This window comes from Pangasianodon hypophthalmus, chromosome 5 (assembly GCF_027358585.1).
Source record: "Pangasianodon hypophthalmus isolate fPanHyp1 chromosome 5, fPanHyp1.pri, whole genome shotgun sequence".
Classification (NCBI taxonomy): Eukaryota; Metazoa; Chordata; class Actinopteri; order Siluriformes; family Pangasiidae; genus Pangasianodon; species Pangasianodon hypophthalmus.
This window is the reverse complement of record NC_069714.1, coordinates 28043429-28059456: the sequence shown is the minus strand read 5'-3', so window position 1 is coordinate 28059456 and position 16028 is coordinate 28043429. Positions and strand designations below refer to the sequence as shown.

General features: G+C 39.5%; 1 protein-coding gene across 1 annotated transcript in view; it reads right to left on the bottom strand.

Moving 5' to 3' along the window:
• Nucleotides 1-3439: 3439 nt before the first annotated feature.
• Nucleotides 3440-16028, bottom strand: part of cps1 (carbamoyl-phosphate synthase 1, mitochondrial) — an 80660-nt gene continuing 68071 nt past the window's right edge. Inside the window, exons 33-38 of the mRNA XM_026912908.3 lie at nt 14524-14598; nt 13793-13891; nt 7958-8017; nt 6495-6607; nt 5175-5304; nt 3440-4092 (exon numbers count right to left, since the gene is read on the bottom strand). Of these exons, the coding sequence (XP_026768709.3) occupies nt 3994-4092; nt 5175-5304; nt 6495-6607; nt 7958-8017; nt 13793-13891; nt 14524-14598 (576 nt within the window). The 3' untranslated portion in view covers nt 3440-3993. The remainder of the gene's footprint in view (nt 4093-5174; nt 5305-6494; nt 6608-7957; nt 8018-13792; nt 13892-14523; nt 14599-16028) is intronic.

Sequence of the window (16028 nt, the reverse complement as noted above, 5' to 3'; positions counted from 1 at the left end):
TGCTGATTAATTTTCTATAACAGCAGCTATGACAGTATTGCAGCTGCAAATCACAGGTTTATGTTAATATGTTTGTAATAATACATTATTGTTCCTATAGTAACAAGTAATTCACCAGGGCTCCATGTAATCAATTAAAAAATTATTTAAAAAACATATGTTTAAAATAAGGAAACATTTATTTAACATTTATGGAATATAGGAATGTAAGTGAGAACAGCAGCTAGCTTGCTTCATGGATGTTCCAGAAGATTAAATGTAACTATAAACTGATAAAAAAAAAGTGTCTTTCTTCAATAAATAATTGTTAGCACTGGCAAATTGCTGCGGTTTAACCAGAATAAAATACTGTTATTGGAAATTAATCATGTTGGGCCGCATGTTGGGCCCCATCACTCCACCCTGTCATTGATTGTTTTCCTATAACAGCACACCCCACACACCTCATTATTCCATACTTAACATTTCCACTTCCAAAGGAGCACATTCTTGTTTAAACCTTGTCAACTGAAGACTATTAGGCTTGTTTTTAAATGTGTATTCTTGTAAAAAAGTAGAAAAAAAAAAGTGACTTATTTTGCTTCAAAAGTGTCACATTTTATGATCATTCTCAACACAAAAAGAATCAGACCAAAATACATCATCTTTTAAGATTTTAAAAGTCAGAATGTGTTACTCAAAGCTGGAATTTTTCACCAAGGAAAGTGGGAGCAAAGCTAATGCTGGGGATGCAGAATGGTGAAGGCATTTCAGTCCCTCAGTTTGTGGAGCGTGTTCAGTAAAAGCCATCAGTCTCTCCGGCTCGGTTAACGGCAGGCGGCTAAGAAGAAGGATCTCATCAGCGCCGCCAGGCTCTCTGCCTTTAATCGGATTCACACTCTCAAACACTCAAACAAATTAACCTCCACTCGCTTGAGGAACGCTGAAGGAGTCTTCAAACTCGATCAGGGCAGCAGAAGGTTGAAAAACACTCTGAGCTAATTGAAGCGATCTGTTTGGACCTTCGGAGAATTCCGCCAAGTTGCTTTGCGAGCGCTTCGTTCGCTTATCTGCAGGATTAATCAGCCTGCTTAATGAATGAGTTAATCTGTGGGCAGAGAAAAGCAGCGTTATCGATTAGGAAACATACTCGTGTTGCTGGGGGGGGCGGGGGGAGCCATGGGTTTAATTTGCACAATCAATCAAACAATTAATGGAGTTGTATGAGAGGATGTGCTCTGAAGCAAAACCGATGCAGAACCCTGACATCCTGTCTTTAAGAGTTGTTTCAAATTGGTAAAATTTTACTCAAACTAAACGCAATCAACAAAATGCCCTGTCTGCTTGCTAAACTGACCTCTATTTAGCCATATCAGTTACACATGCCATGTCTGACCATTTATTTCCCCCCATGTTACCAGAGCCCTGTTGAATTCTCGATTCTGATTGGTTAGAAGTTGTTCATTAATTTTCTATAACAGCAGCTCTGGAAGTAGTACCAGCTGCAAGGCAAATCACAGGTTTATATTAATGTGCTCGTTTATCTTTTCTCTAGTAACTTATACAGGGACTTGTACAGCAGACTCCCTTCATAAACAGATTTGAAAAACATTTAATTGTTGATATAGCAAATTTTTCTGTAACATTCTTAATTTATTTTCTAAAACACGCTGTAATTTATATTAATGCACTCTTTCTAATGCATCATCGTTTCTATAGTAACAGCTCATTCACAGGGATTTGTACGGTGGACAGTCCACATAAACAGAGCAAAAATGTTTAATCGTTGACGTAGTGAAATTTTCTATAAGGAGATGTTTATTTAACGTTTATGGAAGGAGTCTCCAGTGTCAGCGCTTTGAAACATTCAGATTTTTTTTTTCTCATTAAAATGATAAGCTGCAATTTTTGTCTAAATAAAGTCACAAAAAAGAAAGAGAGGATGATTAGGTATAACTATTTAAAGGAAATAGGAGCTAATGTTCCACAAGATTAAACAGAACTATAAATGGACACAAAGTTCTGTCATTCTTTATTGAATAAAATGAATTAAAAAAAAAAAACTCTGGCTGTTGGCAAATTGCTGTGCTTTTAGAGGAATATACTGCTTCAGGACATGCTGTTATTGGAAAATAATCAACTTCGGGGTGGTATCAGGAACACTGGTTCACATCAGACTGCATCACACCACCACACTACGATCACTTTCACTGACTGTTTCCCTGTAACAGCAAGCCCCTGGACAATTAATCTTATAGTTACACTAACAAAATGATATTATATAAAATATTAACTATAGTAACCTCGATAGTAATCTCGTACGATGATTGAGTGGATAGCATTGCTGCCTCACAGCTCCAGGGTCCCTGGTTCGATCTTGAGCTCTGGATACTGTCAGTGTAGAGTTGTGATGTTCTCCACGTGCCCACATGAGTTTCCTCCGGGTTCTCTGGTGTTCTCCCACCTCCCCAATGCTGGTAGGTGGATTGGTGTGAATGAGTGTTAATGTGTGTGCGATGGTCTGCGATGAACTGGCATCTCATCCTGGGTGTATTCCTACTTTTCTGAGAAGGAACGAATGAACTTTGCCGGCATTTGATATTAGATAATAGTGTGCTCCAGCACCAGTGATTTTAACATCAGTAAGTAACTGTAACCCACACAAACTTGAGAACTAAAACAACCAAGAACCACCTATTTTCACAGAAAGACATTTGACTAACACTACAAACTGAACAACGATAGACAATTTCTGCCCATCAGCAATCAAGTGAGAGGACATCAGGGGCATGAGATCGATGCTACTCTCTGATCTCATTATCCCATGAGGAAAAACTGGCATCACATGATCGAACCTGTTTCTCACAGCATCTATCTGGCACATGAGTACACCCACTTGACATATTAGACTTCACCATTCGTTAAGCGCTGACAGTTAGCATGAAGTAAACTATAGAAATCTGATGACATGGTGGGCGGCAGATGCACCAGGCAGCTTGATTATGTTTTCTCGAAAGGTTTGGAAAGCACAAGCAGTGAGAGACTCTGGCCTGATCGATGCTGCATTCTCGCCAATTGATAAACAATGGCAATCAGCCTTAAATTCATCGGGGAGGAAAACACTATTAACTCACTCTGCTTGCCTTTATTAAGCCGGGCTTTTTTTTTTTTTTTTTTAAATTCCGAGTCGCTCAACGTCTCCCGCGAGTGCGCCCGAAAGCCTCACTCAGCAAAGTGGCTAAACAAAGCGAGGGAATGAAAACAATTCACGAGAAAGTGGCAAAATGAAATGTCATTTAAAAGCTTCATAAAAATGTGGTTTATGCTAATGAAAAGCACAATTCAGAGCACTTATTACTTAGGGTTATAATACAGTATAACCACAGCCATTCTCAGAGGGATTTACTGTGTGTGTGGTGCAGTACGTAATAACCAAAGAGTAATGATATGTGGAACAGTATATGAAACACTCTTTTGTTTATTGAGGAATGAACAGCTCTCTCTCTCCTTCTTTCTCACAGTTTCACTCACGCAGAGACACCGAATTTACATTTTTTACTGAATTAGATACACAACACGTATGATTGGAAAGTGATCAAAAAGTGCTTATAGAAATGCACCTTATTGTTTCCTTACTGTAAACCCAGCTTCATTGCAGCCTGAGTAAACAGGCTACATGATATAAACACACATGGAACAATAATAAGAGGAATCCACAACCTATAAAAGGCTCTGGTGGTCCAGGAGCCCCTTTAGGGCTAAGCGATGAATGCTTAAATAAATCCCAAGTCCACTCCACAGGAAAGTTACCTGGAAATGGGTAGTTTAAAAAGTTGCATTAAGGTTAATGTGGGCACAAGGCAGGCTGGAAACCCAGTGCAGGAGCGTCTGAAAGGCTCGAAACCCCCTTCAGGGGCATCAGAAACAGCACTTTGGACCTGTATGAGTCTCTGTGCTTTCCGTATCGTGGATTCAGCAGAGGTTTCAGTGAGTTGATGGATGGTTCAGGAGTCTCTAACCCTGCTGTCCCGCCTCCCGCTGGCGATAGTGGAAGAGACTGGTCGTGTCCAATTTGCTTGAATACTTAATGGCCTCAGCGAATAGCTTCACCACCTGTGAGAGAAAAGATATTTAATTCCAAGTCAAGAAACGGTTCTACTATCATACTGCCCATTAGATTCCTCGCCGTATACAGTGAAGAGAAATAAGTATTCGGACACTTTTGTTGTGTCGTAAAACAACTTCCGCACAATAAAAAATCGGCAGTGACTTGCCTGTTTCTTAGTTGCTACATTGGTATACCTAATCCACTGGTAAGGGATGGTGTCAAAATTTGATAGGATTTTTAGAATATTTACAGACTTGAAGGCAGAGTATTCTCTTTAAATGTTTAAAGATCCCATCTTCTATTTTAATTGTAAGTCCATCTAAACTTTCTGGCTAATCTATCCTTGTGCAGACTGAATTAGAAACGAAGTAGGATCTACAACATCATTATGTCATACCCTATGTAGTGAGCATATACAGTATACTGAATAGGAAGTGATTTGAGATTTGGATAACTGTCTTAGTGGGAATAAATAACCCTGCGTTTACACAAGCAAGCTACAGAGCAATAAACAACATTTGAATTGAGATGATTGGCTCTAGGACCGATCCTACAGTGCATGTGGTCTGACGTTTCACTCACAACTTTACGTTCTACCATTGGTTAGTTCCCATTTACTGTTTGACGTGCTAAATGGAAGAAAAACCATGGTTTCATCTTATCCTGGTATAGAGTGTATGCCCTCTCATTAAATGCAGTGTAAATGGAGGTATATAACAGTACAATAAATATACAAGACTTATATACAACTACACAGAACAACAGCATGAGGATAAACAAGACAGATAGCTGCTCATAGCTTAGCACATCCGATAGGCCAGATTAACCGCCATTAAATCAGCAAGCTTCACTTTTGCTATGTTTCCAGTCTGACACCATTACGCTAATGGAGAAGCTGGCCATTTGGTTAAGTCTGGGATATCAGTGTGCCCAGATGAACAGTTTTTTTGATGGTACCAAGGCTTGGCATGAGAATTAAAACCAACACTGAGCAATCAATTCAATAATGAATTAAAAATAAAAAAAAAAGACATCATTTTACTACAAAAATGTGCCATGAAACAAAGTTCTGTAAGCAGGGACCAACCTGGAAGTTAGTGATGAGGGGCACGCCGTAGTCCACAGACATTCTGCGGATGAGGAAGTTTTCCTTGATGAACTTGGTGTTGTTATTGGGAAGATTTACCACCAGGTCGATATGGCTGTCACTTATCAGACTGCACAAGGAGAAATGTCCAGAAATGACAAACACGTTGTTACACCAGTCAGGGTAGCTGTTCTGACTTCATCTGAAAAAGGATATCTCTCACACAAATTGCCATTTTGTTTATTTAGATTAATCATGCACGACTCACACTTATCTCCAAAACTCCAAAAACAATTAATCTAATTCGCAAAACGGTGGAGCTGATGCAAAATAAATTGCCCTCAGACGCTGTGTCCTTAGATCAGAATGCTAATACAGGATGTGTGATGATTAAAACACTGGCTGCTTGCAAGGCTGATAAACCATCAGCTTCCTGTGTCCCATCCTGACTAATCCTTTAAATTCAGAGGCATTAATGCGTGTTTTTGAATGCCGACGACTGTGTGCAGGGTAAATATCAGCTGTGTGGTGTGGTGAAGCTCAGTGAATAGGATGTGCCCATTCGTTTGTCAGCAGTGCAAATGGCATCTGGTAAAAATGAGGAGGGAAGTTGAAGTCAAAGGATGAGGACGATAGAAAACAAATATAAACACTGGCCACAACATTACACGTAAAATAACCAACAACCTTTATGTATCACTAATATTGAACAAGGAAGTTGAACTTAACAACTTTTTGGCAGTTAACTGATGATAAGAGAAATCTCATACCCCCTTTTGGGACTGAATTAATATTTAATAAATACCAGAGTATCTCTGTGATTTTAGTCATGTCCTTACAAAAGGAACTGAAATTCTACCCTATGGGGAAAGAGGTTTTGCCCCTTGTCCTGAGTGTAAAGACAGACAATGAAATATAAAGTTGTATTAATTAAATTTAACCTAAATCTATAGCTTTGACGGATAGATGACATATTTCAGTTGCAGTATGTCCCTTAAAGCAGGAGAGCATACGCTGAAAAGCGGTAACAATCAAAGAAAACTGTACTTTTGTATTGTTAGAAATATTCATAAACATGTTTATGAGTGTGAGTTAAATGAAAATCTTATTTTTTTTTTTTTTACTGCAAATAGGTGTCACAAAAGTGCATCATTTTCTTACATAATCTGCATTTTGTTCAGTGCAAGTAGATTCCTCTAGAAAACAATTCTTCTGGTTGCATTTGCAGCTACATGCTTGTGTTGTGTTCTTATCATACCGGACATGTACCATGATATTCCATTCATGATATGAATAGCGGGACATTAGTTTAGTACTGACCTGCTGATAGTCGGTAGGGTGCAGTCTTTACCGTCCTGACTGGGCCATGAGACTGGCGTGGTGGGCACATCGTTGGCATTGAGCCAAGCAGCGGTAGCTTCTGTGGCATAAAGCTATGAATGCATAAACATGAAGAATATAAAAAATAAAATAATGCTAATCCAATAAATGTACTGTGAATCAAGTAATAGTGGGTTTTCACCAATTATACACATGCGGTTTAATATAAGGAGAGGTAGGCAATAAAATATCTAGTGGAGAAATGATCCCATGATTGTGTGAAGTTTTAAACAGGAATGAAAAACTCATAGTGAATATTGGCTTGATTTTATTTTCTTCTTGTACCAGGATTTTGGCTCCTGGACTTTGTGTATTGCCTTCTTTTAACAGAAAAGTTTTACATTCCTAATGACGTCACATCAGTGGAAATACTCCCAGAATATGGTATGAGCGCCTTGCTTCCTCCTTTTCAGAAAGCACTTATCAACAAGTGATTGGTATTTCTACGGCATTCTGTCAAAAGCTTCCTCTATGCATCTGTTCTTCCCACAGAACTGTCAGCTCCAGCATGATGATGCTTCTGCTGCTGTGGATCAGATGAACAGTAAAGACCTCAGTAATGTGCTGAATAGATTCAGTGGGAAGATGAGTCGCTGCCGGATGTTGGTGGCCATTTTGAGCAAGCCATTCTCACTGGTGTTTGAGGCCTTTCATCTACTCCTGATTAACTGCAACTTCACTAACGGCACTTCCGGAGGAGGCTGCACATAAATGCTGGAAACTTATGTGCAGCCTCCTCCGGAAGTGCCGTTAGTGAAGTTAACACCCTTTAATGTCTCCAGCATAAACCAGAAAGCTGATTTTTCAGCTTGGGTCTTCCTTTAGCCACTAACAGAAGATTTCTGAGGCTTGGAAGGAGATCACAGGCAGTGCATTGGAGGAACGTTATCCTGCTTGTTCCTAGTCACCACATGTCTGTTCATGCAATCTTAATTTCGTTGGCTCCAGTGCACCGTGTCCACCTTCACACCTTACAGCTCTAGGGTCCCCAGTTTGATTAGCTGAGGTTACTGTTTATGTGGAGTTTCACATATTCTCCCTTTGTCCAGGTTCTCCGCTTTCGTTCCGCTGTCTAAAAACGTCAGCATTTCATGTATTGGTTACGCTAATTTGCCCCTAGGTGTGAATGCATGGATTGGCATCCCATCCTGGGTGTATTCTTGCCTCACACCCTGACCAGGATAAAGTGTTTACTAAAAATGAATGGATAAATTGAAAAAAAGGTAGATTTTTTAGCTCACAAAACTATTGCCTCGTATCAATTCATGTTGTTCATCACCTAAAACGGAAAGATATACACCTTCTACGCATAAGAGGTAAAACTTCACTAATCTTCCTCCATCCCAAGTCACTAAAGCACAATGATCCTGCAAGGGATTTAAGAAAAAAGATGGTTCACTCACTTTAAATCCCTCCTCCTTAAGCTGGTGAGCAGTGGACAGGAAGTCTGGCCTGAATGAATGCTGGGAAAGAAATGAAAAGAGACAAAGAGAGAGAGGGGGGTGGGAGAGAAAGAGAGGGTCATCCAGTGCAGGCAGATAGAGAAGAAGATTGAGACACATTTCTATTTCTCGGCATGTCCGCATCAGAGGCTTAACCATGGCCGTGTAATGAGCGTGACAGATCCTTGGCCCTCCGGCTCGGCCATTAGGCAGGCAACGCTGGAGCCGAGCAGAGCGGCAGCTCATTTCCGATGAGAATTTTACACTCTCATTTGTACTCCGGATTCCATTAGAAAATAATGCTGCCGTAACAACCTGACAATGACCCCGACTCGACATTCCGCATCTCAGCCCCGAGAACAGACATGAATCCTAAAATACCAACAACAAATATTTAATAATAAAATATGCCGCATGACACACATGCTAAAGGGCTCTGCTGTGTCAGAATGAACAGCTCATTGGTTGTGTGTGGAGGTCATGGGGTTAGTGTGGCCAGCAAACATGTACACACCCAATACTCAAAAACTTTCCAAACTTTACGATACTAGCTGAATAGATAATAAACCAAAATAATAATAACAAATAGAACTCGATGCCAGTGGGGTTGCCTCCGCTGCCAACAAGTCTAGTCCTTCTTGGTACTAATTTGTATGCCTCAAATACCCTTAAAATGGACTTCAAACCGGAAGGAAGCTATTGATTTCAGACATTTGGCCTTGCTGTGACCTTGACCATGTTTGGATCAGTTCCAAAATCCAATCAGTTCATCTGCTGGTTACTGTGATAATTTCATATAAATCCTACAAACATTCAATAACTTGCTTTCAAGATATCACACTAATGAGAATCTTGACTGGATAGATGCATGGATGGAAGGATAAACAATACATTATGTGGTGGAGGCATAACAATAATAAACCAAACTCTTACACTTACAAACTTAAACACTGTATGGCCAAAAGTATGTGGGCACCTGACCATCAGGCCCATGTGTGGTTCTTCACCAAACTGTTGCCACAAAGTTGAAAGCACACAATTGTCAAGAATGTCTTTGTATGCTGTAGTGTTACAATTTCCCTTCACTGGAACTAAGACCCAAACCTGTTCCAGCATGACAATGCCCCTGTGCACAAAGCGAGCTCCATGAAGACATGGTGTGTAAAGGTTGGAGTGGAAGAACTCGAGTGTCCTGCACAGAGCCCCGACCTCAACCCCACTGAACACCTTTGGGATGAACTGGAACACCGACTGAACCCCAGACCTCCTCATCTAACATCAGTGTCTGACCTCACTAATGCTCTTGTAGCTGAATGAACACACATCCCCACAGAAACGCTCCAACATCTAGTGGAAAGCCTTCACTGAAGAGTTTTTTTTCCTTTACTTTATTATAGTTTACCCACCATTGGTTAAAAAAAAAAAAACTGTTCCATTAAATCCCTAAATCTTTTTATTTTATAATTTTTGGTCATTGTTCAACAGGATTCTAAATGATTTTTTTTTTTTTTATTAAAGTGTGCATGCTCTTTTTCAACTCTAACACAAGTACTGTGCATGACATGTGCTACAAGTGTCTAATTAGAGTGAGACAGATCGTCCTTTTCCAGTTAGATCTAGTTTTTATTTACAGTGAAATAAAAAGTTACAAACATTTCTCAGGTCACTTATACTCATTCTCACTAGATTTAATTTTTCACATATAAGGTTATATGCACCAATGGGTTTGAAGGAAAATCAAATTCAAAAGTAATCAGTCAAAAGTAAAAGAGTTTATTCTTTTCAAAATATTGTATTTGTTTGACTAAACGGCAGCTGATTCTTAATTTGCGTTCACACTTTTGCATTTACAGCTAAATTTCACTTTTTCACAGTTTGATTAAGTGAATCTGGTGTGTTAAATGATAATTTGTAAATAGATTTTTTCATTTTTAAAGTAGTCTCTTATCTCTCTGTTTCCAAGAGTGTAAATGAAAAGCTGAAAACAATACATTTTAAAAACTAAATTGTATTAAAGAAAGATGTGCGTGTCACTTGCGACAGACTGACTTAAATGTAGAATATTTCTGACTATTTAAAAATAAAATGTTAATAAGCTTAATGCAGGATAAAATAAATAAAATAATAAATAAGTTATAGTTAATGTTGTGGAACATTCAGAAAACAAGTTCCTGTTCTCACTTATGTTATAGTAGCTATAAACTGTCATTCCCTCACCAGTCTTTCTCTTTTTTCTCTCTATTGAAGTTAATAAGACAAAAAACATACTGCACAGAATCTAAGTCGTGAAGACTTTCCATGTCTGACACTGGAGACTCCTTCCATAAATGTTAAATAAATATTTATGGAATGTCTCCTTAATGTCTCCTTACAGAAAACTTCACTATTTCGATGGTAACACACTTTTTTATTATTATTTTCTTGTATGAGAGCGAGTGCACTAATATAAACCTGTGACTTGCAGCTGCACTACTGTCAGGGCTGCTGTTACAGACGCCTTCTGGCCAATCAGAATTGAGAATTCAACAGTTCTGGGGTATAAACGAGTACATTACACAGACTGCAGTGCAATATAATGACAGATGGTAATCTGAACTTTAAGCTGAGTGCCAGGCTGAACTAGTGTATATTAAATCTGAGCTCATGAGCCCTGAAGCTTCTGCGACAGTCTTCTCTGAAGTGATTAAATCACCAGATTTGCTTAGTTTGTTCTTAATTGATCTAATTATCTACCCAATTTAACATGTTACACTTTCTCAGGGAAGACATGCACGACTAACTACTGGAAGACTGTTAAATTGTAGCTCGGGAAATGCTGCGCTTGCAATATTTCCATTGAAAAGTTCCATGTGAATGTGCCTTCAGATGGCAATTTAAGTGGGAGGACTGAGCGTGCAGATTTAGGATATATTTAGGGACAGAAAATACTGTGGATATAATTAGTGAGTTTGTTAGACTTTAAAGGTAAAACATGGGGTTAATTTGACAAATAAGAATTGAATAATTCTACTCTATTTCATAGAAAGCCTTGTCTTGAGAATTCTTTAGTCACGATTTGAGATGAGAGGCTGATTTAGTACCACTGCTATGACGATAAAGAAATTTTGATTAAAGTCTCAAAGTATGAGTGCTGCTACAACACTCATCTAAAAGACACCAATAGGAGGACAGCACTGGATGGCATTTAAAATACTGACTTGCTCACATTAATTAATATTAATCAATTAATGCCAACATGCCTGGCCCCTCAGTGAGTGGTAAAGCTATTACCCATGCTAATGGGCAGAAAAATAAAAAATATCTTTATTACCTCAAGCTCACTTTGAAGAATGGGCATTCCATGTTTTATTCTTTTTGTCCTTTTTTTAAAGGCTCCAAACTATTTTCTATAGGCATAATATTGCTACTATTATACCAATTATATGTTTATCTTACTACTTGTTTCTGTTTTCTGCTTGAGCCCAGATCACGCTGCTTGATGACGTAACAGAGAACATACTAATTTTCTTTAATCACAGGTCTATCGTTAGAGGATCTTGATCTAACAATCTGAAGTTGATACAGAATCCAGCTGAGATTTCATTAGGATCATTATGTACAGGATGACAATCTTCAAAGGCCACTGAATTTGCACGGTGTAAAACTGGCTTTATTCCATGTTCTGTTAATTAGAAGCTCTTTTTAAAATTTAAAATTTCCTGCATGCACTAAGATGAATGTCCCTGCACTTTTGCCAATCAAACCAACAAGTGACTCAAATCAGAGAATCTACACACACATCGTCTTTATCACCTGCTGTCTGCGTTCCCATCTACACCATTCTGAATAACCTTGGACACTTCGCCGTTTTGTGGTTTATCTAATTCAATTCCCACTTCAGTGATTTCTGAGCACTTTGTCCTCATCACCTCCTTCTCATCTCAGTAATCTTATCGTTTATTTCTCTGCACAGCTCTGAGGGCGGGGCCTGACTGATTTTTTGGCCTGGTCTGATTGCCCTGTCCTTGGTCAATACATAGCTGCCTTATAGGAGGCATGTTAAATCACCTGGCTGGTGTACATGCTAATTAAAGCTGTTAATGTAACTTGCCTGCTAGCACAACATGCAGCCACCTCATGGTTAAACAGGTCATGAGAAAATAACAATGTTAGCCAGCCTCAAATAATATCTTTTTTTTATGTAAGACAGACCACTACATCTCAATCTCATGGCTGAAAAGTTGGCCGATAAAAGGGGACAAATGCAATGTGCTCCATGATCATATAATCATTTATTTTCCTTAGTCTACATTAATGTTTTTAACTAGCTAACCCCATTGCATTATGGTAACCAACATTCTTTAGCCTAGACAATTATGTTTACCAGCAAACAAAAAACGAGACTGGGAGCATTCCCTCGCCCAGTTGGCTCGCTAATGAATTTCTGAATTGTAAATTATTCCGAATGCATGGTAGAATTGTTAACCTGAATTTGTGAACAGTTTCCAAATTCAGAGCAACTATTTTATCCACTGTGGCTTTCAACCTTTCCGGGAACCAATTTATTTGATTGCTTTTATGTGAATACAACACATGCGAAGTGTAGTCGATCAGCCAAGGTTTGTTTGGTTTCTGAAGTTTGTTTGCACTGGATGTACAAATCTAATGTTCATTGTCTTGCATGAGTATTCACCCTGATGAACTTTTCCACATTTTGTAGTGTTACAAGCTGGAACCGAAATAGATTTAATTGGGATTATATAACCATGAATATCCCATAATATTGAGGGTTGGCGTGGATAACATAGTTTGCAAAATTATTTTGCCTTTTGACTTGAAAATTGCTGTTCACCAACAGTCTCAATTCAATCTGGCAGAGCTGGAGCAAGTCTGCCAAGAAGAAGGTGTAAAAATATCCAGATTTGCAAAGCCGATAGACATATATCCCAGAAGACTTGCAGCTCGCGTTGCAGCCAAGGGGGTGAATACTTATGCAACCATCAAATGTTTGCTTTTTTTGCTTAACCTTTGTTTCACAATAAGAAATATTTTGCACTTGTTGTGCAAATCAAATGATAAATCCCAATCAATTCCAGTTGCTGGTTGTAACACTGAGGAAAAGTTCAAGGCCTATTTCCATAGAGTGGCTGGAAGGAAAGGGTTACAGCTACCAGGTGCTGAATTCTCACACACTCTTCATAGATCACATTGTGGATAGTTTCTGTGGTTTCTGATAATATATGACTCTTTCATCTAAAAAAAACAGACAAACGACATCGCAGAGCTAAAAAAAATCTAGAATCTGAATGCCTTTCTCAGACTCAAGTCTTCCAAAGTTTCAAAGTAGAACAGTATGTTAGTAATGATTCAGTTGGTAATGCAGTTCCAGCCTGATCGGTATATAATATTTTACGCATACTGAAATAAACCTGTCAGTGTTGATGTGGTGTTGCAGTGTCCTTTGAGACGAGTGTATGGTGATGTAGACATAAAGTTTTGAATGGTGCTAAAATGGCAGCACTCCCTCAGGTGAAAAGAGGTAAAATGTGAAAAGAGGTATAGAGTTGTGTTGAAAAGGTCCAGAGTACGTTCTGCATGGTCCAGCTTCATGCCTTCTGAGTACCTAGCACTTAAAAAGGAGATAAACGCCTAACATAATGAGTGAACGAGAGTGGCACACAGAGCAGTCACACACTGATGAGGGATAATGACTGTTAGCTTTCACCGACTGAAGCAGAAACAAAGATAAACCACACAGGCAGAGAGATGGAGATGAGGGAGGTGTTGTCCTGCTGTAGCACTGCTCCACTCACTCACCTGGATACCGATGAGGATTCCTCTCTGAGGCAGTTTGAACCCTGTGGAGAGCATCGCCTTTAAAAAGGCTGAGTAGATATTTGGTCCAAAGCAAGCGACCTGCACAGAGAGACAGTGTTATTGTCATCGTCATCATCATCTTCTACAACAACAACAATAACAACACAATGGAGCTGAAAGCATCTTGAAGCAATTAAACTGCAGCAGGTATTGCAATGGCGTGATTCACTATTAGTCAGCTAGAGACGAAGAGATGGAGAAGAGGAAAGAAGAGAATAGAGACATAGTAGAAAAGAAAGAAGAAAAAAATTGAGAAGGGAAGAGATACATACAAAAGAAGAAACAAAAGAAAAAGAGAGAAGAGAAGAGAAGAGAAGAGAAGAGGAAATGAGTGGAAAGGAGAAGAGTGGACATAAAAAGAGAAGAGATAATTAGCAGAGGAGAAAGGAAAACAGAAAAGATGGAAAACAAATGAGAGAATAGGCCAGAAGAGAAGAGAAGAGAAGAGAAGAGAAGAGAAGAGAAGAGAAGAAGAGGAAATGAGAGGAAATGAGAGGTGGAAAGAGGATGAGCTCAGTCCCTTTTGCAGTGATAATGAAACTATGAAGCACAGCTCATTACTCTTCCTTTTACTGAGTAACTATACAGCCGTGTGCAGAGACATGGCCCACTGGACACTAAACAGATTCAAGATGAAAGACATCTGATTAGGAGGAATAGAGTCTCTGGACCTCTCCGGTGGAGGCCATCTCACAGCGCAGGACAGGGTCAGCATCTCTCAGACGCGGCCAGGAAAACATCGGTGCCTAGACAGAGTGAGACACAGAGAGAGAGAGAGAGAGAGAGAGAGAGAGAGAGGGAAGGGGGGGGATTGTTTTGAAAGCAGTAGTGTGATATTTCATTTAGATTTCTGCTGTGTTGAACATTTTAGCTAAAAATATCCAGATAATAATATTACTGAAAGGCTGAAATCAAAACCAATGTGCAAAATGGACACTTAAAGTCAAATACTGCAAATCTTTCATTCCACTGCCACCTACAGGTAGAAATGTGAAAATATGTGTGGAAACCTCAAACCCACCCACATTTTCATTGGAGAAACAACTACTTCTACGAGCCACCACAATGCCTGTTTGTTTGTCCTTTATTACACCACTAACAACCCCACTGTGATAGGAATCACTTTCTCCATGCTGACATTTAAACTGACACTGAGAAAACGCTCCTGCATTAAGCTGAGAAGAAGAAGGAATGCAGAGAGAGCTTCTTAAGTGGCTGTTTGTTATTCAGCAGTGATGACAGGCTGCTATCAGAGACTTTCGACATGAAAGGAGAGCGTAGCAGGCGACCTTTTTCCCCTTCTTATTTTTTGGAACGGGACAAAACCGGTCAGCGGTTGTACTTAACTGCGTTTGAGAAGTGTTGGCTGACTGCCCTTTGGGGTGGTTTGTCCTTATCACCTCAATTAGAGACAGACAGCTTTTGTTACCTTAAGGAGGAGAGGAACAGAAGGAGACGGGATGGAAAATAGAGGATGGTTGATAAGGAAGGAGAGGAGACGGAACCTTTGAGAGGGGAAACAGAAAATAAAAAAGTACATGAGAAGAAAACTAGGAGATGAAAAAGTGGAGAGAAGGGATAAAGAAAGGATAAAGAAAGAGAGAAAATGGAACAGATGAGGGGCAAGGAATAATAAGGGCAGAACGGAGAGGGAACGGAGAATAGCGGACCTGTGATGTGGAAAAATGAGACAGAGGAAAACTAGGAGGGCAGAGGGAAATGGAGCAAATGTAAGAGAGGAAAAAAGATGGGACAGGAGAGAGAAGGAGCAAAAAGTGATAGGATGTAAGTATAAGGGGACAGAGGAGTGAAAGGATAAAATGAGAGAAAAAAGGGACAGAGTGGTGAGTGGACAGGTCACGATGATGGAGGAAAGAAGACGGGAGAAATGGGAATTCTAGACAGAAAAGGAAAGAGGGGTTGGACAATATGGACAGGAAATTCAGAGAGACCTAGGACAGAAACAAAGGAAAAACATGATTGAGTGGACAGACAAAAAAGAGGACAATATAATTGTCCTAGTAAAGGAGACAGGAATAATTTGTGTGTAAAGTGTGTGTGTGTGTGTGTGTGTGTGTGTGTGTGTGTTGGTGGGTGGGGGGGGGGGGGGGGGTGGGGGGGGGGGGGTGTTTAAGACACAGGGTGTGGAAGTGAGGGGACAAAAGAGTGAGGAGAT